Source organism: Perognathus longimembris, chromosome 8 (assembly GCF_023159225.1).
Source record: "Perognathus longimembris pacificus isolate PPM17 chromosome 8, ASM2315922v1, whole genome shotgun sequence".
NCBI lineage: Eukaryota > Metazoa > Chordata > Mammalia > Rodentia > Heteromyidae > Perognathus > Perognathus longimembris.
In genome coordinates this window covers 73,277,629-73,295,411 of record NC_063168.1, presented here as the reverse complement: position 1 = coordinate 73,295,411, position 17,783 = coordinate 73,277,629, and the positions used below count along the sequence as shown (strand labels likewise).

The 17,783-nt window shown below is 41.0% G+C and overlaps 1 protein-coding gene across 1 annotated transcript in view; it reads right to left on the bottom strand.

Annotated features, from left to right (window-relative positions):
* Positions 1-17,783, bottom strand: part of Adam17 (ADAM metallopeptidase domain 17) — a 44,297-nt gene that overhangs the window by 15,960 nt on the left and 10,554 nt on the right. The window contains 7 exon segments of the mRNA XM_048353433.1: positions 1,829-1,942; positions 4,383-4,472; positions 6,490-6,623; positions 11,327-11,495; positions 12,855-12,943; positions 14,707-14,837; positions 17,384-17,516. Coding sequence (XP_048209390.1) covers positions 1,829-1,942; positions 4,383-4,472; positions 6,490-6,623; positions 11,327-11,495; positions 12,855-12,943; positions 14,707-14,837; positions 17,384-17,516 — 860 coding nt within the window.

Sequence of the window (17,783 nt, the reverse complement as noted above, 5' to 3'; positions counted from 1 at the left end):
AAAAATTACAATCCACTTAAATCAACACTGGATTTATGAAGGTTTTTTTTTCCTTATTTCAAAGCATATTAACACATTTTTAAAAAGAAAAAGGAAACTTCTACCTTAATAGTCCAGAGGCTCTAAATATTTTTTTTTTTAAAGTCTTGATTAAAAACAAAGTTTTAAAGGGATGATCAGAGCGCACGTGTGGGGTGGGACGGCTCATGGGAAGGGGGGCCTTGGTGGGATTCCGGCAGTCCCAGGACAGTGGAGTACGTCTAGAAGGGAGGCAGGGGGAGGAGAGCTGCAGAGATCACAGACATGCCTGCCCTACCCTGGTAGAGTGTGGCCCACACAAAGCTGAGAGGAGCAGAGTTTCCACTGCCCCAGGAGGCAGGGATGTGGCTGCTGGAGTTGATCTCTGCTGTTGCTACCACTATAACCAACCAAGAGTAAGACATTCAATCTTGCCGAATACGCTGAACTGTATACGACCACAAGTGAAGTTTTCACTCCCAGTAACTGAGATGTCCTGTACTTGGAGACACACGGACCTTAGTGGAGAAGATGAGGTGCTAAGCATGGGCCTAACGGAACCCATCACTGTGTCCTCAGTAGAAGATCAGGTCACCGATGTGCACAGAGGAAGGCCATGGGAGGACACAGGAAGAGGACGCCATTCTGCACACCAAGGCGCGCCTCCGGATCCAGCTCCACAGGAGCTTTTCTGCAGACCTGCCGCCTCCAGAACTGCTACTGTTATGCCATCCATGGCAGCCAGACCTGACTCCTACTTGCTTGCTAAACCTCAATACTAACAGCTGCGATCTCAAGTGCCTCTCACATTGCACAAATGTAGCATATTCTGGTTCTCAATGTGGACTATGATAACCACCTTTCATTTCATTCACACTCTGCAAACTTAGGTTTGGTCTCACAAGCCCCTAAGCAGAAAATCAGATGATGAATTTACACTAGTCCTGGGATGCTGTGAGCAAAAAAAAAACAAAATAAGAATCAACATTCCAAGCTGCTAACTTTCTAAGACTTTGTTAGAGCAGCAAGAAGCAGCTAACACATTTTCCAATACTTTAAAAGATAGATGCTACTTTACAGCAAGGCAACCAACCGTACACACAAACTCAAGACACTGGAACTCTGTGGCAAGATTTCACATCACACAGGATGTTTAAGATAACTACTTTTAAATTTATTACCAGAATGAAAATAAAAATTTTGAATTCCTTGGAGAACTTTCAGATTCCCAGCTTGTATTTCTATCATCTAATCCATATCCACAGCCTGATTATTGCCTAAAAGACCCATCAGTGAGCTTTAGAGAAACCTGGATCCATAAAAATCTCAGGCTGGGGATATGGCCTAGTGGCAAGAGTGCTTGCCTCCTATACATGAGGCCCTGGGTTCAATTCCTCAGCACATATATAGAAAATGGCCAGAAGTGGTGCTGTGGCTCAAGTGGCAGAGCGCTAGCCTTGAGCAAAAAGAAGCCAGGGACAGTGCTCAGGCCCTGAGTCCAAGCCCCAGGACTGGCCAAAAAAAAAAAAAATGTAAATGCTGAGCCATCATATTACTTTCCAGCTGACTCTGCCTATATTATCGGATACAAAGGTTAAGAAGGACTGCTTAGTAGCATTTGTTTTTTCACAACTTGTTTTGCCAGCTGATGTCTGCCCAAATACAGGGAGAGGATGGGTCACTGCTGGACGCCTGGGGTGGACTGCTCTGGGTTTTCCACCATCTTCTCCAGCATGCTCCCTCTCTAGTGCAGTAGATGTTATCCACGAAGGGTCATCAGGAACAGCAAGCCCAGGGCGCCAGGACCTACCTCTAGTAGCGTCTTTACGTCCCAAGCATCCTTGTCTTCCTGGGGGTAACTTTTGGCCATGTTGTAGTGCCTTTCACCAGGCTTTACCTCTTGTGGAGACTTGAGAATGCGAATCTATACTTAAAGAGATAATATACTTAGAACACTTAAAACAAAGTCATCTGACTGAATACATTATTTTAGCTGAGAAAGGAAGAAGGCAAGTTTCAGTCCAGCATGGGCTACACGGCAAGATGCTGTTACCAGAAACGAAGCAAGTCTATGTTCTAGAAAAAAATGCTTTAGAAGCAAAAATCCAATAAATTGTTCAGTTTTCATATTCAAATTTTAAAACAAAATGAAAATCATGATATAGACAATGTGTCAATGAACTACTTATAAAATCATAAATGTGCTAAATTTCATATCCTCTACTTTAAAAAAAGTGAGACCTTGGGTAACATGAGCCTAAAATACTTACTACCAGTACAGTCACTAATTTAGTTTTTTGTTGTTGTTGTTTTGTTTTTTTTCTTGGTCAGTCCTGGGGCTTGAACTCAGGGCCTGAGCACTGTCCCTGGCTTCTTTTTGCTCAAGGCTAGCACTCTGCCACTTGAGCCACAGCGCCACTTCTGGCCATTTTCTGTATATGTGGTGCTGGGGAATCGAACCCAGGGCCTCATGTATATGAGGCAGGCACTCTTGCCACTAGGCCATATCCTCAGCCCCAGTCACTAATTTAGAAATAGACTAAGGTGCAGAACACTGTGGTGCATATGTAAGGGATTGTACAGAAATGGGGCTTTGCCTTGTATATGTACTTCAAACAAATTCCTATTAGACCTGCTAAGAAAGAAGAAAGCAAGAAACAAACATTTCCCACTGGTGAGTGAGGGAAAGAAGGTGGCCTTGCTTGAGCCCTTTCTGGCAACTCTGCTTCCTGTTTGCACACAGGGCGGGCTCTGGGCTGCTTGGCCACAGGAAGTAAGTTCTCTGGTTTGGTGGGGGGAGGAGATGCTCTGCAGTACTGGTGGTGGGTGAGCAAGGTCGGTTCTAACATGCAGTATCTCAAAACTCACCATGACCACACATCTAAACCAGCTCCTCCGCCATTTATGGACTAAAGAAGCTGGCGTGCTCATATCTACATTACCATGTTCTTACTGTATTTACTAGTCCTTGAAAAACTGAACATGATGCAGCTGCTCTGAAACAGCTGCAGTTACTTTGCATGTGATAAGCTCCAACCAGCTGTGGCATAAAAATGAAACGTGCAAAGGAGTACACACACCCCAGTGTGTTAAGTAGATTTCCACCTGTGTGCTCTGTGCATACATACAAGAAGATCCACATGGAACTAGTGCCAGGTTACCTCTATTCAAATAATAACTTTAAAAAGAAAATGCAGCCGGGCACCAGGGGCTCACACCTGTAATCCTACTCGGGAGGTTGAGTTCTGAGGATCATGGTTCCAAGCCAGCTTAAGCAGGAAAAACTGTGAGAGTCTTATCTTCAATTAACCACTCACAAACCAGAAACGGAGCTGTGGCTCAACGTGGTAGAGCATTAGCCTTGATCAAAAGAGCTCAGGGACAGAGCCTAGGCCTGGAGTTCAAGCCCCAGCACCAAAAAATAAAATTACATAAAATAAAATGAAAATGGTAGAAGAGAATGGATAAGGAAAAAAATAATTCTCAGTTTTATGTGAATAACATCACAATTTAAATATGGTACATGATTCAAAGATCATTTAATCTTTAAGTTCTATGCTACAAAACATGAGAATATAGCTTAGTACAATAAGCTTATAAAATTATTCGCATAACTAACACATCAAAATATCAGTTTATCCAAGGCAATATTTGATTTTACAAATCTCTGAAACTACACACTGAGCAATCTGGAACAACTTTTACAAGGAGACATAATTAAGATGGCATTAGTAATGTCTTCTAACAGCTCTTAAGGAACTGGAGGACATGTAAAGAAAAGAGATCTACTGTTCTATATACACAAATACTGCATGCAGTATTAGAGTAAATATTCTAACTAGGGATTCAACAGTATGTCATCCTAGGAGATAAAGGACCCAAAACTGACCAGAGTGGGAGTAAAATGGCATAAAAGGGCCTTCTGCCTCCACAGGCCCCAGGACAGAAAACTTCATAATCTAGAAGCAGTATCAAGAACACTGTGCAACTTACCAGAGAGAATTAAAAATCAGTGTAAACTTGGGACTGTTTATATAATGTAAAAAAAAATTTTAGGGCTTTGAATTAATAAAAATGTTTATTTGGGGGCTAGGAATATGGCCTAGTGGCAAAAGTGCTTGCCTCATATACATGAAGCCATGGGTTCAATTCCTTAGCACCGCATATACACAAAAAGGCCAGAAGTGGTGCTGTGGGTCAAGTGGCAGAGTGCTAGCCTTGAGCAAAAAGAAGCCAGGGACAGCACTCAGGCCCTGAGTCCAAGGCCCAGGACTGGAAAAATAATTTTTAAATATAAAAAATAAATAAAATGTTTATTTCACCTCACCAAGTAATAATACAAAGCCATGTCTATTGATAAATACCTGCTCTATCTGTATTCCATAACCTTTAAAACCCGCATTATCCCACGAAGTGTTCCGATATATGTCATCAACTCTGTCAATCAGCTCTATCTGTACAAATGAAAGAAAAAGATATTAGGAAACCTTTATCACTCATCACAATGTAACACAAAAATCCACCAGAAAAGGCCAATGCAAAAGTCTGAACCAATAATAAAAAAGTGCCATTAAGATGTCAATCTTTATCACTGATAGCTCAATCAAAGAAATTATTCTAGCCTCAGAATTACAGTGCTGCTATCAGAATAAAATAATGGTGCAAATGACCCCAAATTTTGGACCCAAAATATCAAGTATCAGGCTTTTTAGAAATGGCTTTACAATCAGTGATGGAAATACAAGTCAACTGGTTCACCAAAAATGTATTCCCTTCCAAGTAGTGTGTCTACGCTCTCCTCATCAGTGCCTCAAATGTGTCGTGGAACATGTACCGGGGCACGGTAACCAACTGCTGTCCCGCTCCAAGTGCACACTGAACGAGGAAGGGGGCCAGAGGGATGAAGTGCACTGCACCACCCTTCCTCCTCCTCCTGGTCCAGGTCCTGTGGGGCTGGCCAGGCAGGGACAGGACCACTACAAGATGACCCCCGAGGAAAGCAAAAATGCTAGTGCCTGGCTTTGCCTCAAGGAGAGCAATGCTCTGCTCAAAACCTGAAGGGACATTTGTTCCAGCAATTGTGATGACAAAGATCTAGTAAACTCTTGAAACGGTTTTGCTTGCAAGTAACTATTTGTAAAAGTAGACCACTGGTTACCCATCCTCGTGGCATAATCAGAAATAAAATACTGGAGCCCAAATTAAGGAGGGGTACCTTCAAGAAGAAATCCCCAACTGTGCTGGTAGCAAATTCTCTCACTTGACATGGAGGAGAGGACAGAGAGGTGATGGAGGGTACAGTGGAGAGCAGAAGAAGGGACTCTTTACTGTACTGGCTGCTGGTTCATGAGTAGCTGCATTGTCTGTCCACTCAATGGCAACATTTTCTTCGATGCTAAGTTTATCATGATGAATGAGGTCATACGAACAAAAAATGTCAATGAAAAAATCACTGCCTTGACTTTAAAAAACTGTAATAGTTGATGCTGAGTTGGGGACAGACTGGTGAACAAGTATGTGCCTTGCATGCCTGGGCCTGAGTTTAATCACAGCAACACCAGGAAAATATCCAGTGTTCTCAATTCTCCAGTCTTTCCTTCGAACCTCACTGTTTCATAAGGTTACAGTACTATGATTAGCTCTTTAGCACAGCCCTAGAACATGCATACAAGCAAAAGGATATGCACAAGCTCACACGAACAGAGCTGTTGAAAACACTAGCTTGACCAGTGCTGGCAAGGAGGCCCGAAGACTATGATGATTATGGTTTAGGGCCACCCTGAGCAAGAAAGTTCATGGGACACATTTCTCAGTCCACAGCTGGGAGCAGTGGCGTGTGCCCGTCATCCCTAGCCAACCAGGAGGATGGCAGTTCTAGGCTAGCACCGGCAGGAAGCTAGGTGTGGTAGCATGAACCTCTTCTGCAATCCCAGCAAGGGAAGGAACCACACACCACTCAGGTAAGCACCTGCTGCCCTAAAAACAACCACAGTGAAAAGCAAAGCTAGAGATCAGCTCAGTGGTACTGTGCGGAGTTCAAGTCTCAGTACTGCCAAATATAAGGCTTGCAGGAAAGCTGAATGGAGCCAGGCACAGTGGCTCACATCTGCATTCTTTAGTCCCAGCTATGCGAGAAGCATAGCTACGAAGATTTTGGTCTGAGGTGAGTCCTTGGCAATGAGCAAGGCGCTATCTGAAGAATAACAAAAGAGTGTGGCTCAAATGGTGAGTTCAAACCCCCATAACACCAAAATAATACAAGAAGTAGGTTTTTGTAAAATTCAAACTATGGTTTCCATATACTAATAGCACCTCAAAGAATGTTCCACAAATATTAGAAGAGCAATGACTGAACATGTGGAACAGAACTGGTTTCATTAAGTTTCAAAATACCACTGCCTTCTCCTAATGGAATTTACCCACCTACATAAATTATTTGTCTAGTTACCTTATGCAATCTCAAATACTTACTAAGTAATTGGTAGTGGTGCTCTCTTCCCCTCTGCCCATGTATTTATAAAAGCGATGATCTGCTACCACCAATAATTTACATGTGTTCTTCATGGGGTTAGGACCAGCTCTTCTCTTCACCCGATGAACAAACTCTAATATGAATTTGTATGCACTATTAAATCAAAATTCATCAAAACAAGGAGGGTTTTTTTTATAGTAACACCTTAAATCTAGTATGTTTCTGAAACACAATATTTAAGCTTAGTATGTTTCAAGGCATCTTGAATAAAAAAACAACTGGGAGGAAAACAAAAAAATAAAAAGTAATATGAAATTTTAATATTGTAGAATTTAGAACCAACAAGCTTGGGGATTGGGTCAATGGCAGAGTACTTTGTATATACAATGCCCCAAGTTCAATCTCTCACATCACAGAAGTGCTAACACAGTAATTATCTAGTTCTATGCTAGAAAGCCATCATAGTTTCTCCTAGAAGCTGATGAGCTAACCAAGGTCACAGTAAAAATGTCAGAGCAACCACACAATAAAACTCAGCCATCCTGGGATCTGCAGGTACCTCAAGGTCATTCGCACTAGGCCGAACCCCCATGCCATCTCCACACACACACATATTCCCAAGCAAGAGACCATTTATGGCATATGCATGTATCTGCATGGACACGTACATCTTCAATAGAGAAATACTCAGAGCAGATGGAGCTCTACAAAGCCTTGAGTACATTTTATATGGAATTATGTACACACAGCTACAGATATGTTTTTATAACAAATGTTAATGGGATCTTTCTTTACAAGTCATCAAATTATTTAAGAGTTCATTGATTGATAGGCTGAAATGCTAGTAATAGTTCTTTTTTGGTTCCCCCTAATCCAGGCCCTAGTAAGGTTTACTCCAAAATAAAGGAAAGCACAACATCCTGAATGTAGTTTGTCAATTTAAAATAATAAAAGCAAAATGAAAACATAGTACAGTCAGTTTATAAGTGATTTAAAAAGCAACTGATGAAACTGAGAAACTTCTGATGTAAAATAAAATAGACAAGTGTAGCTAACATGCAGTAAAGGAAACTTCCTTCATCTGGTAGAGAATGGTGCCCAACAACCCTACACCAATCGGTGCATTTAGCATGACTGCGGAGTGCTTCCCCAGTGAGACTGAAGCCACAGCTGGCCTCCCTTCCCACGTGCTGGGCAAATTGGGAAAATGACGTGAAAAAATAATTGACCCCTAACTCACACCATACACAAACTCAAGTCCAGAAGGACAAAGAGCTAAGTGTGAAAAGCACAGTAATAAAGCTTCTAAGTGATAGGAGACTTGGCCTTAATAGTGGGCAAAGATGTCTTAAACAGGACATAATAGCACTAACTACAACAGAAAATAAATGATTAAATTAACTACCTTAAAATTAGAAACTGCTGGGGTGGGGATATAGCCTAGTGGCAAGAGTGCCTGCCTCGGATACACGAGGCCCTAGGTTCGATTCCCCAGCACCACATATACAGAAAACGGCCAGAAGCGGCGCTGTGGCTCAAGTGGCAGAGTGCTAGCCTTGAGCGGGAAGAAGCCAGGGACAGTGCTCAGGCCCTGAGTCCAAGGCCCAGGACTGGCCAAAAAAAAATAGAAACTGCTGTTTCCAAGTACAACATCATCAAAGGAGAAGACATCACAAATAACTGGGAGAAAATGAGCTTTGCATACAGACAGCTTAATTAAAGCAAGAAGGAACTTAAATAAGCATCTTACAAAGGAGTTATTCAAATGGTCAGCAAATATTTAAACATTTATTAAGCTCAATAGACATCAAGGAAAAGTACCTTAAAACCACATGTTAGTGTTACATAGCTTAGGAGTTGGCTATTCCAGTTATTGGTGGGCCAGTGAGGTGTGAACCTGCATATCCCATTTAAACATGGCAATACCCACTAAAGTCGAACACACCTATAGCCTGAGAAGCAGCAACACTATTCCAACATATAAGCCCAAGAGAAATGCCAGCTTACACGCACTAAAAAACATGAACAAGCAAAACGTACAAAAACAAGTCAACTGAGCCAGCACTGGTGGCTCACACCTGTAATCCTAGCTACTCAGAAGGCTGAGATCTGAAGGATTGCAGTTTGAAGCCAGGCAGAGAAGTCCTTGAGACTCTTATCTCCAAGGAATTGCTCAGACAAGGCCAGAAGTGGTGCTGTGGCTCAAACGGCACAACACCAGCCATGAGCAAAAAAAGCTGTGGGACAGTGCCCAGGCCCTGAGTTCAAGCCCCAAGACTAGTAAAAAAAAAAAAAAAAAAAAAAAAAAATACATAAATCAACACAGTATTCATCAACAAAGAATACATTAGTATACTTACAAGGAAATTCTACACAACCACATACTATACTACAATTCTATAGTACAGAATAGCACTGCTACAGCTTAGTAGTACTGTAGTATAGAACATACTACACTACATGAAGCAATGTATAGGGTCTCTCAAGCGCTTAAGATGCAGAGCAAAGGCCAAACAAGAACAAATATAGAGGCTGAAATGTGGCTCTGCGTTGTGCTTGCTAGTATTTGCATAAATCTTTAAAAAAAAAAAAAAGAGAAGAGTAAAGAGCATGGACAAGCAAGGAGGCTGCGGCAAGAGAATCACTGAAGCCCAAAATTCAAAGCCAGCCTAGCCAACATAGTGAGAACTTGTTTGCTTATGAATAAATACAAAATAACAACAATAATGAGAGAAGACCTCTTTCAAAATAGTTATGCTTTCTAAAATGATCCTAAATAGATGCCCCACCACTAGCAGTCTTCTTAGATTGTAAGCAGTATACTATCTCTCTTGCTACCCAAATAATTTGTTTTTTTTAATGTCTTTAGATAATTGATCTGATTCCTTTATCTCCAATTCCTGACACTCTACTTCCAACACATTCCATTAGCTAGGCTTTCAATTTTTTTTTTCCATTTTGTTTGTCGGTTGTGTGGCTTGAACTCAAGGTTTGGGTGCTACCCAAGCTCTCAGTCAGAGCTAGTGCTCTACCACTTTGAGCCACAGCTCTCCTTACGGTTTGTTGGTGGTTAATTGGAGTCCATAGGAGTCTTATAGACTTTCCTGCATGAGCTGGCTTTGAACCATGATCCTCAGATCTCAGCCTCCTGAGTAGCAGCTAGGATTACAGGTGTGAGCCACCAGCACCTGGATCAATTGATTTTTTTTTTTATGTATGCTATTAACCTCATTTCTAAGGTTTCAATATTTTTTTTCTTCAAAACTTCTGTATTCCTACTGAATTCCTCTGTCATTTCCTGCCTTGTCTATTTCGTTTAGCTGTTTGAATTCTCTGAGCTCAGCAGTTGCTTGTATCCTCTGGAAGTCATTCAACTACTTAAACATTTCCCCTCTTTAATTTCATTTATCATTCTTGCCACTGTGTTTTTTACTCACATTGTTTGAAACTACTTTCTCTTCTCTACCCCTTAAGTCTTTGTGAAATAGTTTGCTTTTGAGGTAGGCATGATGCTTTGCTTAATCATGACTCTTGTGATTTGGGGAGGCTGGGATTTATACATGTGGGACCTAGGTTTTAAGTGGAAGCCTGTCTCCTATCTCCTTTATTTCACAGGGATTCCTTAACACTCAGTGGCTTGGTTGTAGTATATTTTCCTGTCACCAAATGGGAGAAATGTGGCTCAGTAGTCAAACACTCCATTTCAATGCTTGACACTGGGTGCAGGCCTGTGATCTACTTCAGGTGAGAGAGCAGGGCTGCAAAAGCTACTATAGTGGTAAACCACAACCTTGCGTTTGGGTCGATCCCAAATGAAGGCCTGTCACAACTGCTGCTCCCGATCTTCATATGCATCCTTGTGATGCAGGAAGACCCTAGTTAGCCAGGACATGATGGGCTCACACCAGTGAACACTACAAGATAAGCAGGTATACAGGGGAAGAAGGGGGGGGGGGGTGTCTGCTAACTCAACAGAAGAAGTTAATGAGAACACAGAAAAGATCTAGTTAAGGAGAAGGCAAGAGGAGGAAGAGAAATGAAACAATGCACATGCAAAACAAAGGAATGATGCTCAGGCAACCTAGCTACCAACAAAGAGAGGAAGGATTAGGGATAGAGAAATAGGGATTTAAGAAAATATGGGTGATGGGCTGGGGATATGGCCTAGTGGCAAGAGAGCTTGCCTTGCATACATGAGGCCCTGGGTTCGATTCCCCAGCACCACATATACAGAAAACGGCCAGAAGTGGCGCTGTGGCTCAAGTGGCAGAGTGCTAGCCTTGAGCAAAAGGAAGCCAGGGACAGTGCTCAGGCCTTGAGTCCAAGGCCCAGGACTGGCCAAAAAAAAAAAAAAAGATAATTTAATTTTCACTTTTACCCCCATTTTCTTTAGGGTACTGGGCCTTGAACTCTGGGCCTGGGTGCTGTCCCTGGGATCCTTTTGCACAAGGCTAACACTCTACCACTTGAGCCACAGCATCACTTCTGGCTCTTTCTGTGATTAATTGGAGATAAAGAGTCTCAAAAACTTTCCTGCCCATGCTAGATTCAAACCGTGATCCTGAGATTTCAGCCCCAAGTAGCTAGGATTACAAACCTGAGCCACCAGCACCCAGTTTTCCCCACGCTTTTTAAAACAAACTTTTTATGTAAGGTCATTGTTAATCCTACTTTTTTCTATTGTTTTCAATTATTGTATTACTGAGAAAAAACTTTCTAGAACAAAACTATTTTCAAGTACTTATTAGATAATCCTGTTACATTTGCAAACATCCCTATTGCAGATACAGTTACAAGGTGCTTACTTCTAATTGGAAAAATATTCCATTGTCTTACCTTGAGGTGGCTCTCTGTCTATAAGCCCTTTCGGAATCAACTCTTCATTATCTACATTTAAATAACCACATACTTTTGGAGATTGCAAGCGCGAAACATTCTTGATATCTTCTGATTTGTAAGCTAACATTCTTTTGTCTTTAGTATCATTAACAAACCTCCACAGTGGCTAAAACAGAAAACATACATGATGAGATTGGGGAGGGGGGGAACACCAGGAAAACCACAACAACATAACATTCTTTACTTGTTCTTAGATAGTATCTACTTCTGGATTAAATTTACTAGCAGTTTATGCAGAATAGTCATTTCAGTTTTATTTGTCTTTCCTGCAGTAAAGATTAAACGTAGGGCCTGACTTATGCTGGGCAAGTGCTCTACCTCTACACTATTGCCTCCAGCCCTCATTTCTCCCACTCTCTTTGTGCTGGTCCTGAGGTTTGAACTCAGGTCCTGGGTGCTGTCTCTGTTTTGCTCAAGGCTAATGCTCTACTTAAGCCACAGTTCTTTCAGTTATTTTTGGTGGTTAATTAGAAATAAGAGTCTCAGGAACTGTCTTGCTTAGGCTGGCAATAAGATAACTGGTACGGTTTGAATGTGACCAAAAATTCATGCATTGAAAACTTACTCCCCTAATTCACACAAACTATATTTGAAGTAGGGTGTTTAGAAGGTGACTGGGTCATGAACCACTCACAGATTAACAGGTTCTCATAGGTGTGGCATTGTTATAAAAGCATATCCTCTGCTATGTTACAATGTTGCAACAAGATTTACATGCCAGCAAAAAGCTCTTGGTTTTCTCAGCCTTCAGAACCATAAAGTTCAATACACCTCTCTTCCTGATTAGTTACTGAGTTTCAAGTATTTTATTACATCAACAGAAAAGAGACTATGACAATAATCTACACATTAACAGACTATAACAAACACATTATAAGGCTATATATTTCTTCTACCTAATGAGGGACAGATCAAAGACTAATGGCCATGTAGTCTACATGTGATTAGCATGTATGTTTACAGGTCTGAAGGTGTAGGCTGCTCAAGCAGTAGAGTGCACAAAAGCCTAGAAAATGCAAAGCCTCAAGTTAATACCCCCATACAACCTAAACAAATGAAGTAAAATGGATGCTTATAATACCAATACCCTAGCTAAACCCTATCACCAAATGAACATGAAAATTTCTATCTGAACAATCTTATAGTTTTCTTACAAATGATCTTTTGTAGTATCTTTACCATTACCCTATTACCCTAAAAGGATTCCTATTTTCCAAAAAAAAAATCAAAAAATCTGTGCTCTACCACTTGAGCCTCAGTGTCACTCCCAGTTTTCTGGTTGTTATTTAGAGTTAAGAGTCTCATGGACTTTCCTGCCTGGGCTGGCTTTGAACCGTGATCCTCAGATCTCAGCCTCCTGCATACAAGGATTACAGGCATGAGCCACCAGCAACTGGCTACTGCGATGCTTTTTAAAAACCAGAGATATAAGCACTAAAAAAATTAAAATTTTATTTAAACTTACCTCTATGTTATATTCTGCCTCGTCTGTGTTGATCCTTATTGTAACATCATCATCTCCTATATGGGCCAGAACCTTAGAGTCGGGCTCACCTTGACAGAAAAAAAACCCAAAAACGTATTTTTTCAATAACATAAACTAGGCACTACTGACAAAGAAAATTCAACCAAACCCTTCATCACATTGGCATTCGCCTTGGTCATGTGAGGTGAGAGCTCTGAAACTCAGGACAGTCCACATGCCGACAGCTCACGCCTACCATCCTAGCCTCTCAGGAGGCAGAGAACAGGATGATCATGTTTCAAAGCCAGCCCAGGCAGAAAAATCTATGAAAATCCATCTTCAAAATAACCAGCAAAAACGCTAGACTGGTAGAGCAGGTATTGGAGCATCAGCAGTGAGCAAGAAAGCTGAGGGAGAATGCAAGGCCCAAGTTCAAGCACTAATAGTAGCACCAAAACAAAGAGGACTCCGAAACTAGATAATTCTCACCTCCTAAAGAGTAGCTTCAAGTCAAGTAAAACTCTCCATTCCCACAATGAATGAACATCTAATTCTGTAGATGTTCTTCTGGAATAATGTAACCTAAATTTGGTGGAGAAGAACTAAGAGCAGGCCGGAGTATGATCTGGAGCACACAGGTTGAAAACTGTACTATCTGGAGGTTTCCAAGTGTTTTGGGGGAAAGGAGGGGCATGGCAGTCTTGCTGATGGCTGGCACTCCACCTCTGGAGCTATGCATCCAGGTTGCCATTTGAAGATGTAGTCTCGCAGACTTTTCTGCCTGGACTGGCTTTGAATTTCAATCCTCCATGTCTCAGACTTCTGAGTAACTAGGATTACAGGCATTACTGGTGCTAGATCCTACTTCTTTTTCTTATTGAAGAAAAAAAGTCCTAAAGTTAAACTGCAATGTGTGATACTTTTTTCACAACTAGATATATAATAGAGCATAGAGTAAAATTTACCTATCTTCCCTGTTTAAATCTAAGGAAGGCATAATCCTTGCCTAAAGAAAACAGAAAGTTAAATTCTTACCACTTGAGAAGAAATTCATTTAGTCATCAACTTAGCCAGCGAGCATGACATGTTAGAAAGTACCTACATCCTCTTCTTAGAATGGTTCTGCTTCCCAATTTACATAGCTCAAAAAACCCCTAACAGAACAGCATTCCTGTGACACTCCTTTACTCCTACCCACCCAACAAGAAGACTTGATCAACTCAGAGTTGAAGATCTGTCATAATTTTAGTCTAGTGTCACCCAAAAGCTCATGCATGAAAACGCCGGTTGCCCAATGTATGGGATTTAGAGGCAACTAGATAATGAACGTGGGTTCTAATTTCATCAACAGATTAACCATTGATACTTATTGCTTAGTGGGCCCTCAGGAGATGTGGCCCTGATGCAGAAGTAGGTCACACAGGGTGTGCCTCTGAAAGGTGTACCTTGTTTCTGCTGTGCACGGGGTGGGGGGGGGGGGGCGCTCTCTCCCTCTCTCTCGGCTTCATGGCCACTGTGAGGAGAGCAGCCTCCTCCACCACAGGCTTCTGTGTTTCTGCCTCACCACAGGTTCCAACACATTGGAGCCAGCCACCCACACAGACTGAAACCATGAACCAAAATGAACCTTTCCTCTTTCACAATGTTTCTTGGGAATTCTGTCACAGCAAAAAAGGATGACTAACTATCATCAGTCTAAATTTGTGTGAGCTATACTTTAGTGTGCTTACTATATATGGAGAACTCAGTTTCTAAAATTAAATTTTTTATTTGAATTTCTTAAGGAAAGAGAATACTTCACATAAGATCTAAGACTTGAAGACACACAGCAGAACAAGAGCTCCGCACTCACCAACCACATGTCCACTGAAGAAGTCCTGCCATTTTACAGTGTACTCGCTTTCATTTTTACCATCCACCACCACAACTTTGAAATTCTGTGAAAAGCGTTCAGTACTTGATGTCAAGTATAATTTAAAATGCCTGAAGAGAGAATGAATTCAATGTTTAAGTACATCAAATAGAGGCCTAATTTTCTTTTCTTTTTTTTTCTTTTTCTTTGTTGCTTGTGGGGCTTGAACTCAGGGCCTAGGTGCTGTCCCTGAGCATTTCTGCTTAAGGCTAGCACTCTACCACTTTGAGCCACAGCACCACTTCCAGTTTTCTGGTGGTTAATTGGAGGTAAGTCTCATGGACTTTCCTGTGTGGGCTGGCTTTGAATTGTGATCACCAAATCTCAGCTCCTGAGAAACTAGGATTACTGGCATGAGCCACTGGTGCCTTGATCAACTGAATTTTTTTTTTTTAATGTTGGCTATTAGCCCATGGCTCTAATTTTCATCTTTCTAATAATCATACATTTTTTAAAAGTTGCCAAGTTGTAAGTAATGTTTCACTAGAGAACTGGAGTAACACATCTGTGAAGACAAATGGACTAACTGGGTTAGTTGTAGCAGCTTATTCCAGAGGAGAGGAACAGTACAGGACAGGGGGCATCCAAAGGACTTACACAGTCCTCTTGCCTGGAAACTGAGTAAGGAAAGACACAGACTGGGTAGCTGGAGTCCCACTAACTCAAAAATTTAGTATTCAAGACTATTTTACTATAGATCATTAATTGAACAACTATCCACTGTCAGGCACTCTATGTGTGTACATGACCTCCATCTTATGCAAGCAAAAGCTAAGGTGCAGAAGTTAGCACACTCAAGATCACACAGCTATTCCATGCACAGAACTTGCTTTGTTTCATATTCCTATACTCTACACTACCTCTAGCAACCGAGCTGCAATAGGACTGAAACACTTTCTGTAGTGCAAAATTAACAAATTGCTGCTTGTATATTTAAAAACACTCATGCTTTCCCTCTTCTAAAAGAACTTACCTTGAAAATAATTAATCCACAATTACCACCAGGGAAATAAATAGTCTCCAAAGCATACATTAAAATATGTACTACTGTTCTTTTCTCTCTTTGTTCTTTATGCATTTTCTGTTCTGACATAAAAACTGTGAATGGTGAACACACTTTTCCAGTTTCTTTTCAAAGCCTTTCCAATGTACCCATACACACCAAAGACAAAAAAGATGTGCTATTCATCCCAAGAGACACAAATCTTGTCCGCTGTGGTGAAAATGTAAAATGCTGCTTTCCCTAGGAGTCTATGTAAGTCTTTCAACTACCAGGAAGAAATCCAGACTGGATTGTCTCCATGGCAACAAGTATTTTTAACATTTTGGATATACAAGGTAATGTCAGTTTCCTTGCTGGAAATATTTCTCTCTCTCTCTCTTTTGGTCTCTTTTGTCTTGCAATTAGGGCTTGAACTTAGGGCCTGGGCATTGTCCCTAAGCTCCTTCACTCAAGGCTAGTGCTCTACCACTTTGCACCACAGCACCACTTGTAGTTTCAGCACCACTTCTAGTTTTCTGGTGGTTAATTGGAGATAAGAGTCTCATGGAAGCTGGATGTCAGTGGCTCACGTCTGTAATCCTAGCTACTCAGGAGGCTGAGATCTGAGGATCACAGTTCAAAGCGAGCCCGGGCAGGAATGTCCATAAGACTCTTACCTCCAATTAATTACAGAAAAACAGAAAAATCCCAAAGTGGGGCTGTGGCTCAAGTGAGTAGAGCGATAGCTTTGAGCAAAGGAAGCTCAGGGACAGAGCCCAGGCCCACATTTCAAGCCCTAGGACCAGAAAAAAAGACTTCACAAAGGTAAGGCCAGCCATTAGTACACCCTGATCATTTCAGCGACCCGGTTCTGATTTTTCTTTTTCAATATTAGCAACATAGTATGACAGAAAAGGTAAGGAATTTACAGCTACAAAATCTAGCAAATCTCACTCTGCCATCTAGTTTGACTTTGGTCTTGGTCTCTGAATCTAAGTACTTAAGCTACAAATGGAAAAATATAACCTATTAACTGACTGGTTTGAGGTTGAAATTAAACAACCTATTTTAAAGCATTTGGTACAAAATTCTCATAAATTGGAAAATACCTTTCCCATTAAATAATTAAAAGCAAAACCTCGTAGAATTACAAAATTTCCCTACACACAGGGTAACTTAATTTTTTTTTTGTAGTACTGACATTTGAACTCAGAGCCTTACACTTGCTAGGTAGGTACTATACCACTTGAGCCAGGACCCCATTCCTGAACATTTTCTTAACTGATGACTGCCATCTACAAACATGAACAAGAAATATGTACAGTTTAAGCATCGAGTTAATCTAAATTCTTAGAATTTCATAAGCATACTGTTAATGCGATGAATACATTGGAATACTCATTTACATAGGTTTAAATACTTGCCAGTATGAATGGTAAAGTAAGTATTATAGTGTACAAGCCATATATGAACACAGAAAATAAGTCAGTTGATAAATTTTTAAATCACTGTATCAACTTCAAATCTTTAAGATAGACTTTCCTGAGGTTTCCATAGATATGCTTTTCTATATACTACTTCTGACACATTGAACACCCTCCTACTGCCATAATATTACTCAATAATTCAAATTACCTTTTCAAAGCTGAAAACGTGAGTAGTGTTTCTAAATGTGTGGAAGCCTGTAGATCCCTCCTCCTCACTGAGTGCTGCTGGATATTAGACAGAGAGAGGATATCGTAGTCTGTGAGCAGAGAATCAAGTTTCTCTGAAAAAAGGGTAAAAAGGTTATTAGCAACCAAACCCACAAGGCAATTGTAACAGCACTAAAATGAGTGTACCAGACAATAAACTCTCCCTAAGGTACTGCGTAAGCCAGCACCACCAACGATGTGCTCTTACAAAAACCTGACCCCAAGTCTATGAAGATGTAAGTTCCAGTTCTTAAGAAAGGCAGGGATTCGAAGCTGCCAAACTAAATACCAACTGCAGGAAGCAATCAGCCACACCTAGAATTTTTTAAATCCCACACAAC